This window comes from Pinus tabuliformis, chromosome J, assembly GCF_031772625.1.
Source record: "Pinus tabuliformis cultivar Carrire ecotype Pingquan chromosome J, CPIR1, whole genome shotgun sequence".
Lineage (NCBI taxonomy): Eukaryota > Viridiplantae > Streptophyta > Pinopsida > Pinales > Pinaceae > Pinus > Pinus tabuliformis.
This window is the reverse complement of record NC_142295.1, coordinates 937,899,725-937,927,176: the sequence shown is the minus strand read 5'-3', so window position 1 is coordinate 937,927,176 and position 27,452 is coordinate 937,899,725. Positions and strand designations below refer to the sequence as shown.

Genomic DNA, 27,452 nt, shown 5'->3' with positions numbered 1-27,452 from the left:
ATATTTTTAATTTCCTAAGTTCAGAATTAGGGTTCTCATTAAAAAATATTTATTATTTTAATAAAATTTTCTCCGAGTGGAATTTCCCAAAACGCTTTTTGGGTTCTTTGGACTACATGTGCCCAAGCATCCCTGCAAAATTTGAGACCTAGAACACATCCGATGCTACCCCAAATCAACACTCCCTCTTAGCAAGGAATGTGCTCTTGCAATATACGTTGTTGCATACTACTCTGACTCTGAAGCATCGTCATCTGTGTGCTCATGTCCGACATGTTGTCCACAACTACTGCGTCGTCCCTCTCAAGTGTTGCATCTGTGCTACTACTAGCACTGCCACTGCCAACAGCTACTGCACTGCAAATTGTTGCTGCTACTCCATCAACAACGGAAAAAATCCTAAATTACTAAACTAATTGTTTTCAGTATGATACCATGTGAATGTTGAAGCCTGACTGTTGCTAGTCTCTGCACTAAACTCTGAATCTACTGCGCTGACGCTGACCTCTGCTTTGTGCCATTTGCACTGCTGCCAACTCTGCTCTGTGCCATCTGCACTGCTGCCAACTTTGCTCTGCGTTGTTCAGTCTCTAGCGCTCCTAGCCGCTGCAACTGTCTCTCTGACACAGCTACTACACGCATATCTGTTGGGCAATCAATGCACAGGTAGTTTGGGATTCATTTTTGAGAGGTGTCATCAAAATGGTTTTTGATTGGAAATTCGTGGGAATGCACTGGAGTTTACAGCAGTTGACTAAGGAGTGGTTTCCTCATTCCACCAGCGTTCATACACTTGGTAGCAGTGAGGGTATATGCACAGGCCAGCAAAGGAGGAATGTGCAGTTAGTCTGAGACACCTACAGCAATCCACAATAGTGATCTCCAACATTTTTTACACTTGGACAATTTTGGTGCCACATGCAAATTCATTTTTGCATTAGGATGATCATCATCTCCAACTAAAGCTTGGCTCTCTCTACCTTGGGATTGGCTCCAATGCCATTTGTCATTGTCATTCTACATTGGGTTTTTTCTCCCAGGTTCTTATAAATGTAACCCAACTCTCATTGTTGAGCATGGCTTTTGAAGCTTGTGCTTATTGTTACTATGTCGAAATTGTTATTGAGCTAAATAAAGTGAAAGTCTTTGGGGGTTAGCAGCGTCTCTTGTGGTGCATTCTTTGGTTGATGAGGTATACCTATTTCATTTGATGTTGTTATTATTTGATTTTACATTGTTATCTAGTTGTTTTTTTTTGTGCATTTGCCTGACGGCACTATTCTCTAGGGAGAGGAGATTTGCAGCTATCTCAAATCTCCTTTGGGCTTGGTATATTTTGTGCTCTTGTTGTAGCTTGTTATTTTCAGTTGAATGATAAGCTCAACTTGGCCTCTATATGCCAAGTCTCTTTTGCACTAACAATTGGTTTGTAGACATTTGTGTGTTCAAAGGATAGGTTGCTAAGTCTATTGGAGTGTGAGGACTTCTTGGTTGGAACAGTCACCTCCAAGGATATCAAAGATCCCACAAGTTGTTCAAGTCAACAATCTCATAAGACATCAAGAAATTTATTTAAAAGGGGGTTTCATGAGCCCTTTGCTTTTTTTCCATCCCTAAAAGATCATATATTTGCTTATCTTATTTGTGCACATATTGATTTTATCTAGTATTTGAGGCTCAGTTGTTGGATTTAAATCCTAACTCTCACTCACTAAATCAGCTCTTTCAAGCTGATCTTAGTGAGGGAATTTGTAATATAAAGTGTATTTTATACTTGCATTGGGTTTTTAGCTCTTTCCTTTTCATGCATGTGATTTTCTCTCACATATTTCAGCACTATTTCTTTTGCATGCTATCTCTTTTGCTTGTTTTCCTATAGGTGTTTTTGGAGGCAATTCAAGTTTGAAGAAAGGGACTTGAAGCATAAGCTAAAGAACCCTTTTCCATTTGGAACGTCAAGTCCAAGTACCTCCTTCTTATCACTTCACATCTTCTTCTAAAGCCTCATTCTTTTGAGGAATTGTAACCATTATTCACCTTAGGGGTTTAGGTCTTTACTTTGTAACATCTCACAAGTAAATCTTTAAAATCTTACACTTGTAACTTTGGGAAAAAGTAAGTTTAAAGTGCATATTGTAAGCTCTTCCCAAGCCCCTCATTTCTATAAGAGGGCCTCATTTTCTAATAAACTAAAATTTGTGTTTTTGGGAGCTTGGGATTTTTCCCATGGCATCCCCCTTCCTCATTTGAGGAGGGAATTCTTGTGGGTGGATTAATTTTGTTTCTAATTTTTCTTAGCTTTCTAGCACTTAATTTCATTTTGTGCATGCTTAAAATTAACACATTTCACTCCACATGCAATTTTTCCTAATCTTGTATTTAAATTCTCACATGCATAAGCTTCAAACTTGTAAACTTGAGCAAATCTTATCTCATGTGTAAACACTTCATACTTTGGCAAGTTTTAATTGTTTCATAATTTCTTCAAGTACATGCTTCACTACTTGGTCATGGAAACTATTGGAGCATTATCATTTTTTTGAAACAATTGTAGCTTAAAGCAAACTATTCTATTTTACTTCCCTATTTTTCCATCTAATCGTGCAAACACATGAGCTCATTTACATTCTAGTCTCTCAAGTTTTGCAACTATCTTATTTCTCTTTGAAGCATTTGCATGTAGCATTATTTTAATTGGGGAATGAACACAATTTGCACTTCATCTAGGCATTTTAGTATAGGAAGGCTTCCAATCCAAGCTTCCAAAGCCTCACTAAAATTAACCTCCAAGCATAAGCTTGGTTGATAGAAAGTATAGGGATAAAGGCTTTCTTGGAAAGTTCTTCCATCTAATACAAAGTAAGGTAAAAGCGTTGTAACCCTACAGTTATGAGGTGGCTTGTCTCCTTGTAGGAACGAAGACACACACTGACTCGTAAGACTCAAGGGATAGGTATCGTTAATGACACATTTTTTCCCTTGCCCCCTCTTTCTTACAGTGACCCCAATTTTTACCCTTTGGTAAAAGCTCAAGAGGAAGACTTCTCACTTAGATTAGGCATTTTAGATTAAAAATAACCAAGACTAATTGCATTCAAATCTAGTATAAGTGCATCTCATGTTAATACATCTTATGGTTTCAATTGCAGTTGTCCATTCTACTTGTCATTATTGAATATTTTATGTTGGCAAGCATTGTTTCATTTTCCTTTTGCAAGTAGAACACTAATTGTTTTTCCTTTTGCAAGATATCTCTATATGCTTTGATTATATTTTGAAAGCATTTTATATCTTGTATCAATTATCGTGCTAACATCTTTGTTTCCATTTCAGGATTGCTTTGCTTTCATTGTTGGAAGCATTCTACTTTTGTTTTGAGCAAATGTATCTTTCATTTCTGTTGAGCAATTTATCTTAAGGCATTGGTTTTATGGTTTTATCATGTTAATGATTTTTATTGCTCATATCATATTTTGCTCATAATTCTTAAAAGTAATCCACTTTCACTTTAACACCTCTCCTAGAACCTCACATTTCTTTAACTTAGTTTTCCATTTAGGGACCACCCCCCATAGCTAACCTAAGAGATAGCTTAAACGAAAAAGGGATTTAGCATGATAGTCCCTTCTCTTAGTTCTCTACCACCAACCACACCTTGTGGGGTTGAAGGCTTTTTCTCACTGACTTGTAGGTAGGTGTAGGCGGCAAGAGTAACGTTTTTAGGTTCCAAATGGAAAGGGGTTCCTTAGCTTATGCTTCACCTCTTCTTCTAAAGCCTCATTCTTTTGAGAAATTGTAACCATTATACACCTTGTGGGGTTGAAGGTTTTTTCTCACTGACTTGTAGAGAGATGTAGGCAGTAGGAGTAACAGTGAGCACATGTCCCTGAGTTGGATCCAAATGTTACCCATCCACATACATGGGTAAACCTAGGAAAAAAAATTCTCCTAAGATGCAGCTCACCAACCAACAACCCCTTCCATGCTCCACAAATAGCTAGCCTCAAATGCCCCTCACACATTCTTCAGCTAGTACTTTCATTTATCTAGCATATTCATTTGATGAAGGTGGGGTCATCTATTGTGAGGTACATTAACCAATTTTGCATACAAGTTCTTTCACTTAACATTTTTGACATTTTAACATGGATCATGGGTTGAAATTTGATTGTAGACCATGATGCTTGGGTTGTATACTTGTTCCCTTACTTCACCTTGGTGGTTATCATTTATCCTTGGTGGTTATCATTTGTTCCTATTCCAAGCGGTTATCATTTGTTCCTAGTCCACTCTGACTTTCCTTACGGTCTTTCTTTCACTATTTAGGATGGATACAAATAGGAGGCTCTAATTGTGGTAGTGTTCCATGTTTCTCATACTTAACAACAGTCTATTTCCTTATTTCGTTGTCCCATCTTTTGATTGGTTGTTGCCAGTCGCTCGTACCAGTTCCCTGTATACTCATCCTATGAGGAGGAGTTGGAAATAATCAAGGTTGTTGCAACTATAAGAAAAGAAAAATCATAAGCCAAATGTCAAAATATAAAAGAATGGCAATGGATGTGCAGCAATCAAAAGCCAATTATAGCTTAAGCTCTACTCCTCTTATATAGCCACTTGTCCACGAGAGCATCCATGCATATCACTCCTATAAAAGTAAAAGAAACTATCAAAACATTCCAACCCCAATGAAGCAATAATCTACCCATAATTAAAGGGGGGTTATATTATCCTTTTTGCATGATAATTAATGAAGTTTGTTAAACAAGCCAAATCAAATAAAGAAAAAGGAAAATAAGGAGGCTTGGAAAAACAAATGTGAGGAAAGGTAACGCAAGTAGCTATGTGATCCCTCAACAGAGTCCCTCATGGATGATAGTTTTACACAACCTAGTATAAGACTATGACACCTTTCATGAAGTAAACCCGGGCCATAACACCCATTATTTGAAAGGGTTGGCCTAGGAATTGTTCTTCCCCTTAGGGTTGGAAGCACCTAATAGGGCCATGTGATAACCCTCCCATACCTAAGTGTGGCAACTTGTATATAATCATAAGCTAGTGAGACATTTGAATTTGAAGATGATACTTATGTGAAGTACTTTAATGACTTTGACATTAAATATGGTCCACCTTGATGCTCTTATGGTTCTTGTACCCATGATGTTGATCTCACTTGATTCCTTGAGTATGTGTTAGATGATATTCTAGGTGCAAATATGAACCCTTGAGGGATGATGTGAGAATGCTCCGACACTTCACATATGGGGCTCCATCACTTTCATTGGTGACGTAGAGGATTGTATGGAGGACAATGGGGGCACTTTTGAGGATCATTAACCTTGTTCATGACTTGGCGCAATTAATGACACCCTTCCCTAGCCTGAGGACCTTGGACGTTGACTTTATAGGCTTGGACGTTGCTTGGAAATCAGGTGTACCCGTTAGATGACAAAACACCCTCAGGTTAGCCTTGTAACTACTTGATGGACATTGCCCCTCTTTGTTGATGATTGATCATGATGATGACTTGAGACACCTTTGGAGGGGATTTTACTATCATAGTGACATCGTGCCCTAGCATGATGACAACACCCTTGTGGATGATTTCATGGGTTTTCTTGAGGATGACGTTGGGGTTGAGAGGATTCTTTTGGATGGGACACCACTTTGGACAGAGACAAACCCCTTGAGTCATCCATTTCACCTTTTTAAAGAAAGACATGCCTTTTGATGATGATGTCACCTTTGGAGGAGATTTTGCACACCTATGTGGGCTTTTTGAAGCTATTTTTCATGTTATTTCTTTTTAGAGGCTACCTTTAGGGGTCGGCTTGATGATCTATCCACCTTGTATCATGGATTTCACACTTTTAGGGGGCTTTTATTCCTAATTTTGAGTTAAATTGCTTGGCTCCCAAAATATGAATGGGGGAGCAATTTACCTCCTTGATTCATTGTCACAACTTGGATCATTCATCTCTTGATTAGTATTCTTCTCTCTTGTATGCTATGGAGGCCTAGTTGAGTGACTTCTCTTGGTGGAATTGTGATGTGATGTGATATCTTTTCATGAATGTTTATGGTGAATCTTGGATGATGCATGGTGAAGTAAATTGGTTTATTTGCTTTATCTTGGTATTATGTTTCATGGGACGTATGTTCATGTGCTATGTTAGTTTATTTACTACTTTCTTCATTGTCTCTTGTTAAGCTAAACCCTTTTTCCAGGTATTTGAGGAAAAGAAATAGCATTTTCTCTCTCTTAATCATCGGGAAAATTGAGAACCCAAATCTCAAACCCTAGGGTAAGTTTATTTGCCCTAGACTCTAGTTTGTTTGGATTGAGTATCACTTGTCACATTCATTTAAAATACAAAACTCCTTTTTCTTTTTATTTCATGGTAGATTAGGGTTAAATTACAAAAGAATCTTATATTTTCAACATTTAATGACTTATTGATGTATGCACTAGGGCTAGACATTGTGTATAAGTGCATTAGAGAAGCAAAAGTTTAGTTTTATGCATTTTTCAGCTATTTTCTAGGGCTAACACCAAGGTTTTATTTGTTGTTATGTTCTTTATTAACTGTCAAAATCTGTTAACTTTGTCCCTAGATTACTCTCTAATTTGGCCTTCATTTCACATTGTTTATTCACTATTTTCACAGCTAAAGTTGTTGTTATAAACTCTTGTATTGTTGCAATTTGTTATAAACCCTAGTTTATAGTAGCCTTGAGTATTTTCTTGATTTGGTGTGTTTGGGAAACCTATTTGAAACTCTTTGGGTAAGCAATAGACTTTATATTGACCCATAGCTCCATTGAACCCAAATCTAGGATTTACTCCATCCACATCAAACCCCAATTTGCTATACCTTTATCCAAAGGATCTACACTGTAAGATCCTTAGGGGGGCATTTAACTTAAGATTCTTGGGTTACTTGATCCCTAAGCCCTACCAAGGAAGCCTCCCTTGTGTTGGATTGTGTCCATCACTAAAGAGAGGGGAGTAGTTACTGAGGTGACAGTGGTGACCCTCCCCAACGTCACACATTTTCTAGGTCACCGAGTGAGTCTTTGCACTAGGCTGCTAGATTTTGTTGTAACAGTGACAATCAAAGTTGCATCGGGCTCTTTAAGGATCCAGTCTTTCCCATCACTCCAAGCATATAAAGATTGAACACCATTTCCTCAAAGACAGAGTTCAAAAGGGAGTAATGATTCTTGAGTATGTTCCCTCCAATTCAGAAGTCAAAAACATTTTGACTCAGCCCCTAGCAATGGGTTATTTTAAGAATTTAAAAGGAACACCAGGCTTAAGAGAACACCTTCCTCGCAAAGAGGGAGTGTTAGCTTTTTTTACCTTGTTTGTTGAGTAGATGGTTCTCTTTCTTCATGGCACAATGGAGCTAGTATATCCATACCTAGGCATAGTGGATCCATACCTCAAGGTGTACGCACAATATTCATGACAGATGGATGCTAGGCACAGTGCTACTTGTGCTTTTGGAGCATCGTCATTATGTAGACAGGTTGGAAGATGGCACATGCATGTTCTAGGCATGCATGTGCCACCATCAGTTAAGTTCTTGTTTTATATCTAGAAAAGGCAAGATTCTATAGGAGCAGAGAAAGCATGCATGATGAGGCTGATCTATTCTAGGAGAGAGACAAGCCCCAAGGATGTCATGAATCAATTTGCCTTCAGTTTGGAGGATCATTGCATGCATGCAATGACTCAATCTTCTCTAGTTCAGCATACTATTCCTGGCAGCATTACCCTTGCAGGGCGCACTCATCTAGGACATTAGGGTTAGATTTTTGATACTATCACCTAGGGCGCATTTCTGGATGTCAATATGTATTGTATCTTCCCCCTGTTCCTTATTCTATAAAGGAAACCTAGGGTGCACCACTATGCTGGATAGAGAGTTGATATGTTGAGCTATTGCAATGTATTTTTTCTTTTCAAGGTTCAATAATATATATGTGATTGAGAGTTCAGATCTGTGTATTTGTTGTTTGTATTTCCAAGAGTATGTGTTTGTAGATTAACATATTCAAAAGCTGTTTTGATTGGAGGTTTTCAGTTTTTAGCTACCTAGTGTTTTAGGTTAACTCTACTGAGTGCAGAATCTGCTTACCATGGTCTGAAAATTTAACAGGCTTTATGCTCAACCTTGTAGAAATATGGAAAGAAGAGAGAAAACAGAAGCAAATTTAGGCGGAAAATTAACGGTAATGGCAATATTAGTCTCACGTATAAAATTCCCCAATAACTAGACATTCAAATGAAATTTTGAAAAAGCCACAAAATGAAAGTTTCTAAGCGGGAGGCGATGGCGCGGAGCTACCGTCGAGGGTTTGGCTAGCATAGCCGCAGGCGCGATCTAGACCGCAGGAGGAGCAGGCTACCGGACACATTGTCGACCAGACTTAGGGCTTCGGGTTTGGGTTTAGATACCCGTCGCAGGGAACACAGGCTCACGAAAGTCTCGCCGACCGGACAGCACAAGAACCGGACAGGAGGAAGCGGCGATCTGGAAGCCTGAGCACCCGACAGCTGACAGGGACGGCGGTTATCCAACAGTTGACCGGCATGGAGAATACCGAGGAAATGGAGCTGGTCGATTACTCAGCGGACCCACTCGAAGATTTCACCATTTTTGGAAACCCTAAACTGCTTCCTGCATATACTGTTCCAAGCCCCGCCGTTCAGCAAGCAAATCCGGTAGTTTCCCTGCAAGAATCGCCCTCATCGCTCGCATTGGAGGCTCCACCCCTCTCTCCAGGTACCGCTCTCCTCCTATCATCCTACCTGCCCGATGATTTCGCTATCAACTTCCCCTCTCCGCCCCACAGCATTGAACCCTCCGCTCCATTGATTACCCGGGAAGAGGTTAATCCCCCTATCACTACAATTGATAGCATTCCTGTCGTCGATTCCGCGGGGGTTCGGGCCGATCAACACAAACCTGATGCTCATGCATCGATCCCCACCGAAGCCGATCAAACAAGTCTCCCTCGGGATAGCAGGCAGACGGGGCAAATTCCCTTGAGTACTGCGGATATCAGGCCCTCGGGCAGTTTCGGCACTCCAGCCATCCACCCCCATCCATGTAAAACCTCAGTGGGGGCCGGGTCATCAAATCCGCTAGTGGATCACCCTACTGCTCCGCGTTCAAAAAAGACAAAGTGTATCAGAGAAGTTGCAAAGGACATTTCGGTCACATTCGGTGATCCCTCCAATTTTGAAGAGTCCATGGCACTGGCCCAAACGACCCTGGTAGGTCACGTGAGGGGACGAATTTTCACGGCTGAACGGTTGAAATCGTGGGTAAAAGAGATTTGGGGCGATATGTTCCAGGAGTTGCCCGAGGTACAGAGGCATCCCAGAGGTTGGTTCTCTCTCCATTTCGCGAAAGAGGAGCATACAAACACCGTCCTGGCTCAGTATTGGCACATCGAATTGGCACCAGTACTTCTGAAAAGATGGAACCCTCTCTTCGACCCAGAGCGGGAGCAGATCGGTGCAGGACCTATCTGGGTTCGTTTGCCTGGGCTACCTCTACAATACTGGAAGGAGGAGGCATTCATCAAGATTGGAAATGCTCTGGGAACATATCTTGACCATGACCGATCATACAAGGAGTCTAATGACCAACTCATGGCCAGAATTTTGGTACATTTGGACACCAGGGAAGGACTCGTGGGTAAAATGAACCTGAGATGGGGGAATTGCAGCCGAACGCAGATACTGGACTATGAAGGCGTTCCCTTCAGATGCAACTACTGTCACCAAGTTGGTCATGTTTATAAGGATTGCCCATCAATCATCAGTCAGAACAGAGCATCTCATCAAACTCAACCGGACTCGGTCAGGGCATACCCATCTTCGCCGCTTCCTCCAAGGAATCCTGTTCCACCAACAACTCATCTTTCGCCAAAGTCCAGTATGGAGTCCCGAGGAATTTCTGCAAAAGTAACTGTGCTTTCTATTGACCCGATTGCACCTCCACTGACTCGGGCGCGGGCAGCGGCAGCAGCAGCAAAGGATACGGGTAATATTACTACCTCTCATCCTATCTCATCTACCTCTCCTGTGTTCATTGATTCGATTGCATGTTCTATGGCACATTGTGATATCCCTCCTCCTCCCCTTTCGATCTCATCTGCTCCACCTTCCTGCCACTCTCCTCTTCTCCTCTCTCGCCCAGATCACCCCGGTCAAATACATCACACCCCTACTCCCTTCGTCCTCGGGCACCCCGCCCGGGGGCATCAGAATCCATTGCTGGACTGGGTATTGTTCCACTTGATGTTGGATATCACTCCTCCCGGGGCCGTAAATCAACCTCAATAAAGCCATTAGACATGCGGGTGCAAAAGTTGCTGCTGGGCGTCAAGCCACCATTATAGGAGTCCTTAGAGCGACGAACCCCCCAAGGATGGGCCTCCATGAAGATCATCTCCTTCAATTGTAGGGGGATGGCAAGCGCCCCAAAAAAGCTTGCCCTAAAACGACTTTTTGAGGTCGAGAATCCGGATATCATTATGCTACAAGAAACCCTTGGACCAGCAGAGCAATGCTCTCGCACACTAGCCTCTGTAGGGGCTAAATGGCATTTCATAGCTATGGATGCCATGGGTAGATCGGGGGGTCTGGCGCTCGGTTTAAACCCTAGCTCAATCAAACTGATATCATCCTGGGGCGGACAGGGATTCCTAGGAGCAGACATCATCTCCATCGATCTAGGGCTTCCCCTCCGCATAATCAATATATACGGACCTTGTCAACAGAGGGAAGAATTCTGGAGGAAACTGCTCAGCTGCAATCTTCTATCACTCGAGCACACCATCATCGGGGGAGACCTGAACTTCTCCCTGGGCTTTAATGAATCTTGGGGAGAGGCGGCCCAGATCGATCCCATTACAAACTACATGAGTCAATTATTGGATCAGCATGACTTCATTGATACCCCTGTTCAGAAGTTGCAGCCTACTTGGAGAAATAGAAGAACAGGGGAGGCAGCTTTGGCCAGAAGATTGGATAGATTCCTCATGAAAGAACCCCTGATCCACCGGCTGCACTCATTCAAACAGTGGGTTAGTACCGGTGGCATCTCAGATCACTCTCCTATAGCACTGGAAATTCGAGGACCAGAACAGAAGCCAAAAGCGCCATATAAATTCAACCATCTGTGGCTACAAGATCCCAGTTTCATCGCTCTGATCACATCCTTCTGGAGGGATCATCCCATTGATAGAGAATCTACAATGGCAAGGGGATTCGTTAAAAACCTTACAGAATTAAAACATTTAGTGATCAATTGGGCAAAAGCGAAAAAGAAGACTGAAGACGAGCAGCTTACCAAGGTGGAAGATGAATTGAAAGGCCTACTGGACGAGAGAAACCTTGGTTTCCTTACACAGAATGACAAGGCCCGACTGGTGGATTTGGAAAATCAGAAGAATACAATACTTAAGGGCAGGGAGGAATCTATCAGACTCCGCAGCAGAGCTATTTGGCTGAAGGCTGGAGATGAGAATTCCAGATTTTTCCACAATTTTGCTAAGGGGAGAAAAGTGGCAAATACCATCTGGAACCTCCCCCTCCCTGAGGGAGGACAAGCTGATACATTCAATAAGCTATCCAACTTGGGCACCACTCATTTCAGAAATCTATACAAGAGCCCTGGGGGTGCAAATCTGGCGGAAATCATCAATGTGGCCACCAAATTCCCAAGGTTTGTAGAAGAAGAAGATCTAGGGGATCTGGAAGCTCCTGTCACCATGGCAGAACTAGAAAGCACCATTAAATGGTTCAAAAAGGAGAAGAGTCCGGGCCCGGATGGATGGACCATAGAATTTTACTCTGCATTTTTTGAACTCCTGGGAGAAGATATTCTCAAAGTTGTTGAGGAGAGCAGATCTTCAGGAAGCATCTATCATGCCATAAACTCCACATTTATTGCCCTCATCCCTAAATCTGACAACCCATCATCTTTCGATGACTTCCGTCCCATATCTCTCTGTAATGTGCTCTACAAGATCATATCGAAGATCATAGCTAACCGGATTAAGCCCATACTCTCCAGGCATATATCTCCTCAACAATTTGCCTTTCTCGAAAATCGACAGATACATGAAGCCATTGGATCCGCTCAGGAAGCAATCCACTCCATCTGGACAAAACACCTCAAATGCATCTTGCTGAAAATTGATCTCTCCAAGGCTTTTGATCGTGTTAGTTGGCTGTACATCAAAATGATCCTCATTCAAGTCGGTTTTCCTCACTCTCTAATAACCTGGATAATGGCATGCATCACCTTCCCCACCTTCAGTATATTGATCAATGGATCGGCTTCCCACTTCTTTCACTCTGAAAGAGGTCTCCGTCAGGGTTGCCCACTCTCGCCATTACTCTTTCTCTTGGTAATTGAAGCTCTTAGTAGGCTCCTGATTACTGCTAGCAGGGAGAATTCTATTCGAGGCCTTAAAATATCAGACATCTGCTATATTACACATCTTCTATTTGTAGATGATGTCTTGATATTATTGGATGGAAGTATACAGGACACTACGGCATTCTCTCGCCTGCTCGATCTGTTCTCAAAAGCAACAGGGATGGAAGGAAACCGAGTAAAATCCACCATCACCATGGTTGACACATCTGTAAATGAATCACTTGCTGCTAGAAGGGCTTTTCCTTATGCCCATCAGCCTCTGGATAGAGGACTAAAATATCTTGGGTACTGGCTCAAACCAACAAATCAGAGGATTGCTAATTGGGTATGGCTCGTGGCGAAGATCGAAAAAAGACTATCATGCTGGTGTCACAGGTATCTCTCTAGGGCAGGGAGATTAATCCTGATAAAAGCTGTTTTGGAAGCTACCCCGGTATTCTGGATGGCTATGGCTTGGATCCCCCGAAACATATTGGCTAAACTTCAACAGTTATGCAATCGATATCTATGGGCAGGGAATCAAGATAAATGAATCTTTGCTTGGATCGGATGGCACAAGATTACCCTGCCCAAAAAGTGGGAAGGGTGGGGGCTGAAGGACCTGCCGATATTTGCAAAAGCTCTGGCTGGTAAAATGGGATGGGCTCTCCTTACCTCCCACAGCCTATGGACCAACATCACCTACCATAAGTATATATGGCCCCACAACATCTTAGACTGGGCAAGATTGCCTTCTTGGAACAAGGTAGGCATATCATCGATCTGGAAAGCTCTTCTGCACTCCTTACCACTCATCAGGGATAACCTTGTCTGGCGCATCAGGGACGGTAACAGTGCAAGAATTGGGATGGATCCTTGGTCCGGCAGTGGGGGCAGACATACACTCCCACAAGATTTAATCGCACATCTAGCAGCACAAAACATAAAGGTTATCTCGCAGATAGCTGACCCGGCTCAAACTGATATTTTTCACCAAGCATGGAAATCGGCAGATCAATTAAACATTCCGAGAAGATGGCATTCCATATGGGAGGAATTCAGAGATGCCTTGATGGAGGCACACATCCGCATCTCGGAGGGACCGGATGAATTGATATGGCACCGCGCAGAGCACGGGGTATACACTCCAAAGGAAGGTTATATATACCTCATTGAACACCGAAAACTGGAGAAATCTCAAACTGGTGGCAAAATATATGGAAATGTACAGCCTCCCCCCAATCGAAATTGTTTAGTTGGTGCATACTAAGGCACAAAGTCCCCACAGGTGAACAGCTGGCGAAGAGGGCTATACACGGACCTACTAGGTGTGTGCTCTGCAAAGAGGACTCGGAATCCACAGATCACATATTCATGAGATGCCGAGCAACAGCAGACCTGTGGCGAAACCTCCGTGCGCATATAAATTACAATGGAGAATGGGAGGGACAGGACGTCATTAAGGCTTGGAATGAATGGGAAAAGAAAAACAAAGGATCCAAATTGATAAACCTTCCCATCATAATCAACTGGGCTATTTGGAAAGCTCGAAATCGAGCCATCTTTGATGAACAGCCCATCCACTGGCCCTTACTAGAAGCTAGCATTGTAGCTGACCTGAAGGAGCTGCCTGATCCCTCCCCTCCGCCTCCTCGACAGCCTGCCTGCCTCCCCTCATCGACACAAGCACGCCTTGGGCATTCTTTGACGGAGCGGCAAACCAACAAAGCTGCGGGGGTGGAATCATTCTCTATGTATCAGAGACCCATCATTATAACATCAAGGCCGGCCTGGGAGTTGGCACAAACAACTTCGCTGAATTGATTACACTTCGACATCTTCTACACTTTGCATTAAGTCACCATTGCATAAACATCAACATTTATGGAGATTCTCAGATCATTGTTAATTGGATGAATGGCACAGCTATATGTCACATGCACTCTCTCAGCACTATTCTACAAGAAGCTCTCGATCTCAAGGCAGCTTTTAACCATATTTCTATCTCTCATATTTACAGGGAGCACAATAAAGGTGCCGACAAACTTTCCAAGGAGGCAGCGCTGATGGATCGAGGACTATGGGAGATTACAGAGGCTATTGATCAGCGGGAGCAAAAATACTATCATCGGCCTTACATAGATCCAGGATACCCAACCCTGGATCAGCAAATAGACAACTAAATATATTTATGTTTTTTGACAGCTCTCTACAGACAATACTGCAATTTTTGGTTTTTTGTTAAGATGTATAGCATATATAGAATGAACTGATAAGCATGCCCTGCGAGGTATTGCACAGACAGCTTTTGAAAAACTCTGTTTCTAACAGACTCATATGTAAACTGCTCATTAATGAAATATATATTGATTTTTCCAGAGGAAAAAAAAAAGAAAGTTTCTAAGCCTTCTTAAGACTTCCTAGGAGTTTCACACCTACATTTTCAGTTCCATGTTGTCGATACAAGTCCTATTAAATGAGTTTTCAGAAGTGCTAACTTTATGTAAGAAAGGCAGATTAAAACATAAGGAATTTCACAAGCTCATCCCTCCAACATCAACCATCACACAATAGAAAATCTTCTCAAGTGACAAACAGCTTGTACAAGAATATTATAGTTAGCAAACTAAGAAAAAGAAAGCATACTTCAAGAGTATAAAAATCAATATGCCATTGAGAACAGTACCAAGTGGAAGTGTCAGTGAACCCCATGACTGCTGTAGGCCTTACATAGCTATTATCACTATTGTCCAAGTAAACTGACATCCAAGACATGACAAAATAAATAATCAGTTTAAAGAAGACAAATAAGGTCAGTCAAGAGAACATACGACTTATTCATACTATCTCTAGTTGCTGTGCCAAGATAGACAAGCCGGGTGGAACTTTCATAATCATTGTCCACAGTCCAGAATTTTCCAAATGGAAGGTTTTTGCTGACTGCAGACAAACGGATCTGAACAACATGTGTGGGTACCATGTAGCGCAACATGTCCACCAAAGCATCATAGCCAATACCTTTATAGCAGAAAAGAGAAATTAGACAATTTAATCAATGAGCAAAGAGAGTTAGCTTGAAAGTACAAACACAGTTACTGTATAATCAAAAAATTCTTAAAAATTTATCAGATGCAAAACACTGGAAATTTTATTGCCTGTATTAGCAGCAATGCATGAAATTTCTTAGTTTCATAGAGAGATACAAAAGACGAAGCACAACTGAAATCATCAAAAATAGCACTGACAAAGTTCTAGATGTAAAGCCACTTAAATAATGTCATGTTCATTTGTGACTTCTCATACACTGGATGAAATAATTTAAGTATAATAAATGAGTATAACATAGTAGAAGCTAAACTTCAGTAGTTATGACAATGTGAAGGAGTCATGAAAATTTTCACACCGATTTATACTAATCTGACACAAAAACTTACCTTTCACCCATCCATGTGTATTCACAACAAGAGGTATCTGGACTCTTTTTGACAGTTCCAATTTATCTGATGGCTGAGCATCATAGTACTCCTTTCGAAAATGATCATAAAGGTTCACAATAGTACGTAAATAAGCCCTTGGATCACCTTTTGGAGAAATATCACCATAGAAGTAACATCTGGTTTAAAGGTGAAAACCGCAAAAATATTGTCAATCATAGGTGGTGACTCTGAGCACTGAAACTTGATAAATAACAATACTCTATACCTACTGTGTTCAAGAGAAAGTTTAACTAAATATGCAATCATTTTATTGGAAAGAAAAACATATGCGTAAAAATATTCATTTTTACTGGAAATAATTACAAAAAGAAAAAGATATTGCATCCTACTCGAAGATTAAATGTTATCAAATTTTTACCTATGTGGTTAACCAATTGAAATGAAGGTACATGCCAAAGGGAAATGACAGGAAATAAGGCAACAAGTGTCGAATGCAAAAAAGCATAGCATATGCAAAATGATTAAGGAAAATAAAATCATGTAACAATTTCAATGGGGTAAAATTAGGGAGTTGAAGTGTGATAAGGTTAGGGAAGTTCACTTATTGACATCATGCACTAAGGTGATAACATGGCCTGAGGACAGGTCCAATGATAAGTTAATCCTAACAGATGATTTATCACATGATCCTTTCAGAGTGAATTAAGGAGAATATGGTGGTAACATGTTGGATCAGGTGACCTGCTTGCAGAAAGTTAATTGGACAGGAGATGATAATCAAAAGGTTAGATAAAACATTACATGCAATGCTTCCATTCATAGATCCTACCAGAATCTGGTGAGGTACATGATGTATAATAAGCTCATATATGTAAAATGGTACTTCCCATGATAATATGCTCAATGTTGAGAAATCTAGGGCATCAAGATTAGGAGATTTATCTTCTTATGATAACTGCTTGTGAATGCTTTTTACTTCTTTAGATTAGGGTATTCTCTTTTTCTTAGATTATTATTGTGTTCTTCATCAAACAGCTATCAATGCATAAACAATAAAGAGACAAAAGACAGAATGTAGGCGATCAGCCGGGGCCAAAACCTCTCCCACTTGAGAGGAAAACTCAAACGAATTCTTCTTCTTATAGAGACTTCAATTGACAAATACCAAGACCATGACCAAGACCCTTGACACAACAACCTCTCCAAGACCAAGTCACAAAACCCTTCTCTGCTTCTTCTTCTTGCCCAAGTCAACACTTGGTCAAACTGCTTGCCTTCCTTTGTATTTTGGCCACCCTTAATATTTCGGCCTTCCTCAACAGACCTGCAATACTTGACTGCCTGAGATCTCTGCAAGATCACACATGTGAGCAGAATTATGGACTTCTATGGTGTATTCCTCCTTCGCTTGTCTTGAGAACTTTTACTTGTAACTTCAGCTAGCAAAACAGATGGTAGAGAGACCTTTTACTTGTCTTTTATATGGGCTGATGTCAACCTGCAGAAACCCTAGTTTCTGCCACACGTGCGAGGAGATTCACCCAAAAATAGCACCAAAATTCTTCATCCTTCCCTTCCTTCTTCTCGCTGGTTATGAGGCTGCTCTCCTTGACTTTTCGCACCTCTTCTTGTTGCAGACTTGCTTGACCAAAATTCTATGTCTAGGATGAAGGCCGAGCTGCCTATTAATAGTGGTTTGCCCATGTAAATAAGCCGACTTGACTTGGAGACTAGGCCGACATGCCTTTTGGAAATTATCTTCTTCTCTTTTTGAAAGCCAACTTCAAGGGATGTTTGTGACAAGGTCTTGGAGGGCTTATGACACAAATAAATTCTCTTTTACAATGTGTAACATTCCCAAATGGGTCTTACATCTTTGACATTGACTCTATAGACTTTTATGACATGATGACTAATCCTAAAGGCTCACAATGGGAGCCTTAACTAAAAACAAAATTCCTTGCTCATGAAACCCATGAGACAAACATTACAAAAATAATTTTATTTTTCTTCTTTACATCAATTACATAAAATCATAATTAGACGTCATTATGAAGACCGAACCTAGTTACACTTTTCAACACTCAAGGGCCTCTATGCTGTAACAGAAGGGGTTCAAAGAATGTTACAGGTCATGAGGCTGCTAAAATTAAATATTTCAAATACTGTCTTGTTGGCAGAAGTCCATTGGAGTCACAAAGGCCCAGTCTCTGTTTTGTTGGAGAAGAAAAAATGAAGAAAGAGGTTGGAAAAGCACCTTTGAAGGAAGGGAAAGGAGGAGCAAGGTGTTAGTTTTTATGTTGCTCCAAATACGTTCTCCATTAACCATCAGTCTCTGTCATTCCTATTTTCAGGGATTTTCTATAGTGGTTCTATTTGTTCAAATTATGTGTGCTGATGAAAAATGTAACGTCACAAAATGCCATAGACCTACACCCAAAATGTTTCGGCCCTAAACTGAATCTGATTTCTCCAAAAATCCCATTCAAACTTACAAACTCACAACAACAAATCATCATAGGCAACATACAGTGGTGACACCATAAATACATATTTATTAGATCATCTCAGCAGCTTTTAGGGCAAGATCTAACCCTCAAATCAGATCTAAAAATTATGTTGACAAACAAGCAAAAAAATCAGATCTGAAAATGCAAAATCAGCTCAGCATCAACCCAGCTGTTCAATAAATCAGCAGCAGCACCCAAAAATTTAAATCTTCAAAATCATCTGTAACATAATTTGGGACAGCAAAAACATCTGTTTCTATTTCACTTTAAAGATCATTATATTATACCACGTCATCTCATCCTAAGCTGAAAATGCAAAACACTTTCAGCTGATCCCATGCAAAGCTTGACATCACAACAACTCAGCTCATACCAAGCCAGAAATGAAAATTCCTTACAGCTTACTTAAAACTTCATGAATTGAGGTTTCTTTTACAAATTCGAAAATTTCACCTCTTTAGAGGTTCCACGGATCTAATCCTTGTGAAGTATTAGCCCTAGGGCTGAACTAAAATATAAATTACAGGAGCAAGCAATACACAATATTTCACTTCACATCAACGCCAATACACTAGGCAATCCAAGAGAGAAGATACCAAAGCTATGCCAACAAGTTTCAACCATTTAGGGCAATCTTTTCATGCATAAATGAAATCGGAAATAACTGCAATTAATGCACATTTACAGCATTAAACCTGTCAAATTATCTTCAAAAATCCTTAACAAATTTCAGACTTAAATTATGTCAAACCAGCAGGGCATATAAGTGCTGGAAAATACCAAACCATGAAAACAATGATAGCTGAAAATCAAATCTGCAATAAGACAATTTTGACCAGGTGAAAACTTCATATGCATAGATAAGGGATGAATTCTGATTGCATACTTTCAGGTTATCACAAGTTGGTATAACCCTCCAAAGTCCAAACTGCTAGCTAAGCAAAACCAAGAAAAACACTAGCTCCACCAAAGATACTCCAAGCTAAAATACCACTAGTAGGTCCTCTTTGGTCTCATGCAAGGCATCTCCTTTTCTCTTCCCCTTTAACAGGTGCAACTTAGGGTTTATCACCAAACCCTAACTCCAATGCCTTCTTAGGGATCAAACTCTAGGCCTAGACTTCAAGAATTCTCCAATAAACCATAGTGCCTTAAGACAAAAGAGTCAAAGACAAGAGTACAAAGAAGATTGAACAAGAGAGAGAGAGAGAGAGAGTAGAAGTCCTCTTATATCTCTAATGCAAGTGTAAAAAAGAATAAGCACAAGTGCATGCTTGGTGATGATAATGACTCTCTCCTTCCTCTATAGGTAAGGGAGGTCTACAATTGCAAGTGGACCTAGTCCACTACAAGCAACCTATAAGACAGGAATAGGTCCACAAATGTGAAACACTCTACTTCAAGTGATACATGTCAAGCTCCAAGGTGATAATGATTAACAAGCAAGGCTCCAAGGCATGAGCACTATTCCACAAGGTCTACCGTCTAATGCTCCTCCTCCATGACTCCAAAGCTCCAATTAATCACTAAGGAGATAGAATAGTCCTCTTATATCTCTAACCCAAGTGTAAAGAAGAATAAGCACAAGTGCATGCTTGGTGATGACAGTGACTCTCTCTTTCCTCTATATATATGAGAGGTAACGAAGGGTTACAATTGCAAATGGACCTAGTCCACTACAAGCAACCTATAAGACACAAATAGGTCCACACATGTGAAACACTCTACTTCAAATGATACATGTCAAGCTCCAAGGTGACAATGATTAACAAGAAAGGCTCCAAGGCATGAGCACTACTCCACAAGGTCCAACCTTCCTCCTCTACGGCTCCAAAGCTCCAATTAATCTCCAAGCTCATGTGTCCCTTAATAACCACTACACCTACATGTCCACTCCCTCAACCCAAGTATCCTCAAACCAAGTGTAAGCCTCCATGCAAGCAACCCTGTGCTGTCTAACGATTAACACCCTCCATGGAAATGCCCAATGCACATCCTCCAAAGAAAGAAAGGCATTCAAGAAACAAGAAACCTTCCTCCATGTGCCAGATATATGAAGAAGTTATGAAGCTCCATAGGTCTTCAACACTCCAAGGAAGTATATCATACAAGCATCCATACAAGGTCCACTAAGTCAAGAGTAAGAAACCTCCAATGTGCAAGTCCATCATAGAACACCAAGGGGGTCAACCACACACCATGTACGCTACATCTCATAAAGCACCCCAAAGCATGACGTGAACACTTCTAAAGTAAAATTCGAAAGCTAACACTGCCTCTTTGTGAGGAAAGTGTTTTCACCAACCCCTATCTTCTCCCTCTACAACTCAACCAAACCTGCTATCTACAAATCTAAATTTGTTGCACTCTTGGAATCAACCACTATTTCCTGAAAAGAAAATATCACCCATCCATCATCCTCAAAACAACTCATGGCTCCCAAGTAGAAGAAGCCAATGCAACACGGCTAGAATATCTCCTAGGAGGTATGCTTGCCCTCATTGAAAAAATGGGCACTCATATCTACTATTGTGCCTGTTGTAATCTCTAGATAAACTATCTTGGCCTCCTACATTATGGAGTAGAAGGTAAGGGCATATCCACCCAATGTTATCGAATCCAGACGGGACAAGCCAATCTAACCATTTTTGGCACCATGTCAATCAAGTTCGGTGTTTCAAACCAATTAAGGCCCACTTCGTACAATGCCGCACAACATGGCTAAAGACCATTGAATTTTTTATTTAAAAATTACTAAGAAAAATATTTGACTACAAGGCCCTATAAAACTTAACACTAGTAATTAATAGTAATATTAAATTCTTAAAGATAAGGGGAATGCCAACTTTTACTTAATTGTTTAACATTATTGTGAATTGTTTCGAGTAGTTTGAGAGTGGTTCAAACATCATTGGACTTCTTATTGAGAAAATAGAATTTTAGATCCCAATCAAAATTCAACGAACTTACAATTTTCAAATTTTCAAGATTGGTAGGATTGCAAGGTTTCCACTAGATTCTAACAAGTATGAGAGTATGGAATTGGCATTTAATCAAGAGCACCAAATGTACCTTAATGTTGGTTGCATTGATCGTTGAACTCCTCTATCATGATCCTAGTTTCTCCATGGCTTGAGTGAAGGGTACATTTTCACTAGGGTCATGACAGAGGAGTTCAACAATCAATGCAACCACAGCCAGACACTAGTACCATATGATCAGATTGTAGAGTCTAGACTCTAGACTCTAGACTATGTCACTATAGTTACTCATTAGTACTATGCTTATTTTTTGACTCTACATGCCATCTAGAGCCTCTTTGTTGATGTATTTCGATTCAAAGATATATTGCACTCGGTTTTATTTTGGTTATATGCACTCTTGCTTGCTACATAACTAAGAAACTTTGCATATCTGTGTATAAATGGTTTATATTCATATGGATGCACATGAATATATCTGTTTTTCATCAAAATTGGAATATTTTATATAATTTTTGGTTGACAGGTTTTTTGATCTAGTTTTTTATGTTCCAGTCCAGTTTACATTTTTAGGGTCGACTGACTCGATGACCGTTCCAATTCTAGTAACACTCATCCACCTCCAATCCCATCTCATCTACCCCTAAATCCAACCTATCTTAAATCTTTGAATCATTCTCTAGAATAGACATCTTCTCTTTCTCTTTAATCTCAAAGGGAGAGCCCCATTAACTAGAAAACCTCACATCCTCATCAAACTTCAAATTTCTACTTACCACCATCTTCCATTGCATTGGACTGTAGACCCTATAAAAACCATAGAAGTATCATTGTATCCAAAAACATCAAATTCTATCATAGCATCTCAAATCTACAAAGAATGTTGAACACCTATGAATTTGATGTAGCAGAACTTTAAATCTTTAGCAACCTGCCAAACTCCATCATCCCTCAAGACAATGGAAAATGCCAAAAATGCCAACAACTTGTAATCATGGGTATCTTGCCCATGCACATTGAAACCTCTGACAACTAATGCAACAACCCCTGCTACATCAACTCTCTCTTTTGGGAAAATCTTAAAGCAAGAGTATCATCACAATCAACTCCCTTTGCCTAAAAGAATCCAACAATATTGTCCTTGTACTTTACAACACTCCCATCAATTGCAAGCCTGGAATCAACCCCTAATTCCACAATAGTTTCTAAACCTATCTCTATAGCATCTTGTCGTTATTCATAGGCCTCATCAAAGCGAGAAGGCTCATCTGAAGGAATAATTCATACTTGTGATATAATGCAATCATTATAATATATTGACAAAAGTAGACTTACTTTAGAAGTCTATGTATGAGGACAATGAGAGAAGTTAAAGATGGAAATCACATAGAACAGTTGAGAAATTTATGGATATATTCATGGAGATATTGTGGAGAAAGTTATGGTGATGACTGAACCATTAGTCATATTGGAGAGGCCTCATATACTGTATTAATGTAAGGGTGTGCATATTATTATTGTAAATTAATACAATGTGATATTTTGTGGACATTGTTGTTCTTATGCATCATTTCTGTGTGTCAATGTTTCTTCATGGCTACGCATATACCAACATTTGGTATTAGAGCCAAAGGTTGATCTGCCCAAGAACTCATGAACTATTGTTGTTGTTTTATTGTTGCTCTTTGTAGAAAGAAAGGAAAGTACTTTGGCGGGCACATAGTCATAGAAAAATCTGCATGAAAGGATAGTGGATGTCATATCATAATTATCAAGCCATATAGCATAGAAGAGAGGATTTTCCTGCTTAGGATGTAGAGTCATGAAGGAACCGCCTGTTGAGAAAAATGGTACCAAGAAAGTGTTTCCTAGGCATTTTTTGTTTTGGGCTAGGGAGACACTTTAATCACCTTTTGTCTAAGTCACATTATGAGATTATTAATGTCAAGAGGGGCTAGACTATCTTTTATGTGGAGTTGTACCATGAATTTTAAATTATTGAAGTCACGTGTCTAAAAGTGACTTTATGGGTAAAGTCTAAAGTTCACTTTGTAATATTAAAGTGATATTAGATTTAAGACTTTTGTGATCCACAATGTAGAAGTAAGTCTTTCGGATTAATCACATTGTTAGGATTTGGTCGACGTTTCGAACCAACTAATGTGGTTCATCCTCAGGACAAGGTGAGAAATCCATTGATCAGAAGGAATAAATAGTAAGGATGGAGCATTGCCCAGAGTTAGCCGTTAAAAATTAGTTGTTGGTGGATTAGTTAGAAGGTAAAGAAATTAATTATTTAGGGATTAGATGTAAGGAAAAATATTCTATATTTAGTTAAAAATAGTTGTTAAATAGAAAATATAGTACTTCAATATTATCGATTGATGTAGAAAACATCTTGTTTGTTATGGATTGACTTATTCATATTAGAAAACTAGCTGTTAGGAAAATATATTTAATCCAAAATAATTCAATAATTTTAGATCGAAGACTTTTGTGATCCATAATGTATATAGATGACCAATTCATGATTATGTGATTAATCTGAAAGGCATCTAAATTCAATAATTATTAATAACATTAATTTCAAATTATTTAATAATAATATCGTGTTTAAATTATCTGACAGAGGGGCATTTAAATCCATCAAAAAGGAATCTAAGATAAATTAAAACAAATCAGAGTCAAAGGAATATTGAAAAGAAAAAAATAAATAAATATATATATATATATATATATATATAATATATATATATATATATATAAAAAAAAAAAAAAAAATTAAATAACGAGATAGAAAATAAAAGAATATAAAATAGAACAATTTTGGAAATAATAAAAATAAAATGGGGGAAAAATTAATAATAATAATAAACAAATAAATAAAAAGATAGAAAATAAAAGAATATAAAAATAGAAAAAAATTGATAATAAAAATAAAAATAGGGGATCAAGACAAAAATAAAAATAATAATAATAATAAAATAAATAAAAATAAAAATAAAAATAAAAATAGGGGAACCAGGCAGAAACAGAAGAAAATAAACCAAAAAGAAAAGAAGAGGAGAAAGGATAAAAAAGAATGATGAGTTATGATGAGAGAGTTGGAATCCAGCTTACTCAATTTCCAACCATCATCCCTATTAAGATTTTTGGCATGCCTTTCGATCTCAATCGCCTCCCTAAGCTTCCTATGGTGGAAATGATCTATCTTAGCGATAACTTTGGATTCTTCAATGCAAACATGGTGCTTCGATTTTTCTGCATGCTCAGCTAAGGCTGATGAGCGGGAGTGATTGTGTCTGATGTCTGTTGCATGCTCATTGATCCTCTATTTAATAGATCTACCTGTTTCTCCAATGTAGGGGATACCACAGGAGCAGGGATATTATTATTAAATAATCTGAAATTAAAACATGATATTATTATTAAATAATCTGAAATTAATGTTATTAATAATTATTGAATTATTTTGGATTAAATATATTCTCCTAACAACTAGTTTTCTAATATGAATAAGTCAACCCATAACAAACAAGATGTTTTCTACATCAATCAATAATATTGAATTACTATATTTTTTATTTAACAGCTATTTTTAACTAAATATAGAATATTTTTCCTTACCTCTAATCCCTAAATAATTAATTTCTTTACCTTCTAACTAATCCACCAACAGCTAATTTTTAACGCCTAACTCTGGTCAATGCTGCATCCTTACTATTTATTCCTTCTAATCAATGGATTTCTCACATTATCCCGAGGATGAACCACATTAGTTGGTTCGAAACGTCGACCAAATCCTAACAATGTGATTAATTCGAAAGACTTACTTCTACAATATTAAAGTGACTTATGTTTTATAAGTTACTTTATGGGAAAAGTGACCATGGTCCAAAATAACATTAAAAGTACTAGGAAGTCTTTTTAAAAGAAGGGGACCATGTGTATAAGGGGTCAAGTGGAGAATTGATCCTAGCCATTGATCTAATGGCTTGAGATTAAATCTCAGCCATTAGATCCTAGGGATAGGGTTCCAATCTTTTCTCAAGAGACAAAAGGGAGGGAAAAGGAATTCTTATTAATCATTATTCTCTCACAAGTAAAGAAAGAGAGGGTAGAAGGAAAAAAGAGAGGAGCTCAAGTCTGCTAGAGGAGGCAGCAAGAGCAATTCAAGTTTGCAAAAAGAGGAGCACACAAACCACTATTTAAGGCTTGTGGAAAAAGGGTGAGACTCTCATTCTTCTCATGTGTGCTATTGAGGAGACGAAAGAGAGCAAAGGGAACGAGGCTACATTGCAGAGTTGAGGAAGAGATAGCAAGAGGAATACACTACTCCACACAACTTGTCCAGCAGTTCATCTATCCTAGGGATGGGGTACTTGTATTTGAAGGTCTTCGTGTTCAAGGCTTGGTAGTGAATGCACATCCTCCATTTACCATCCTTCTTTTTCATCAAAACTACTGATGAGGTGAATGGACTCAAACTAGGTCTGATGTGGCCCATGGACAACAGTTCTTTGATGGTCTTTTCTATCTCATCCTTTAATTTCTTTGGATGCACGTAAGGTGTGGTGATCACAAGTTTCGCCCCCTCCTCTATATCTCTATGGTGTGCTCCAAACCCCTGTCAAGAGGTCTCCCTAGGCGAATCTCTAAAAAAACCTAATCATGATTATTTAGCAATAACTGAATATTGGCCTGACACTATTGACTACTATCTAATGACTTCTAACTCGTAATCAAACACTCTGTTGCACAATTTATATCTCCATCCTTGAATAGAGCCTCCATTCTCTTAACTGATACAATTTGAGGACCATCATTGGACATACCTCTCAACACTACCTTGCTGCCATTTGAGGCCCTAAATTCCATCTCCATTACCTGGTAGTTCACTAAGAACTTTCACAACAAGTATAACCATTGTACCCCCAATACAACATTAGTGTCAAAAAGCTCCACTACATAGAAGTCATCGGTAAATGTGTAATTACCCAGTGTCACGCTCAAGCATGGAATCCTTTATGTGCATGTCATATCATACCTATCAACCACCGTGAAGCTAAAACCCTCAAAATCCTTTGTGGGAATACCTCTTTTTGCCACCAAAGTTGCATCAATGAAATTGTGAGTTGCTTCGCCATCGACCAAAGTTGTGATTCATTATCCCTGTATGACCCCCCTGATCTTGAAGGTGTAATATCCAGGGACTCCAAAAAGAGTAGTGATAGTATCACCCTTAATTCTTGTACAACGTCTCTCATCCCCTCTAGCTTCCTCGTGGGACTACTCCCCCTCTGGACTACTAGTCTCACTACTTGGTGTTGGCATTCTATCCTCTTCATAATTGTTGTCTGACATCACCTCAATATAGTGGACATTTCCCTTGCCCAAGCATCTGACATGGTTCCCATGGCTCATTGCAAGTGAAACAAAGTTTCTTCTGTCTCAGCTCACTCCAAGTTTCATCATCCAACCTATCCTTCCCAGTCCACTCTTCCTAAAATGGCTTCTTATCTTTATTCTTCTGAGGGATGAGTGGTTTGGATGGAAATTTAGCTTTAGGTGTTGCATCTTCCATGTCTCGTGTCCTAGTGATGGCATCTTGTAAGGTGGTGGGTTTGAAGGACTTGACCCACCCACACAGTGGCTCGACTAAACCCTCTGTGAAAAGCATGATCAGCCTCTATTCAAATATGTTTGTCAACATAATAGCTACTCGCTGAAATTCTAAAATGTAGGCATCTGGTGTGTCACTCTGGTTGAATTATGCTAGCTCCCTGAAGTGTATCCCTGGATCCTTCTAGTCAAAATAGTCTATCAATCTTTGTGTGAAGTACACATAAGAAGTAATGTTGGAATGTCCCAGGGTGACCATCCATGGTACCACCATTCATGAGCTTCTCCTTCCAAATGCAAGGTACTGAATTTGATAGCCTCTACTTCCAAAATTGGGTTAAGTTGGAAGTAGGTGTCTAACTTTTGTACTCACAACCTTGTCGAGTACTTGGATGACCCATCAAAGGAGGGGATGGACAGCGTCCCAACCTTGCATAATGTTGGACAAAGTAA

At 39.5% G+C, this 27,452-nt stretch overlaps 1 protein-coding gene across 1 annotated transcript in view; it reads right to left on the bottom strand.

Annotated features, from left to right (window-relative positions):
* LOC149229861 (Pre-mRNA cleavage complex II protein family) overlaps positions 1–27,452 on the bottom strand; it is a 416,092-nt gene that overhangs the window by 318,345 nt on the left and 70,295 nt on the right. The window contains exons 4-5 of the mRNA XM_089378767.1: positions 15,884–16,062; positions 15,281–15,467 (exon numbers count right to left, since the gene is read on the bottom strand). Coding sequence (XP_089234893.1) covers positions 15,281–15,467; positions 15,884–16,062 — 366 coding nt within the window. The remainder of the gene's footprint in view (positions 1–15,280; positions 15,468–15,883; positions 16,063–27,452) is intronic.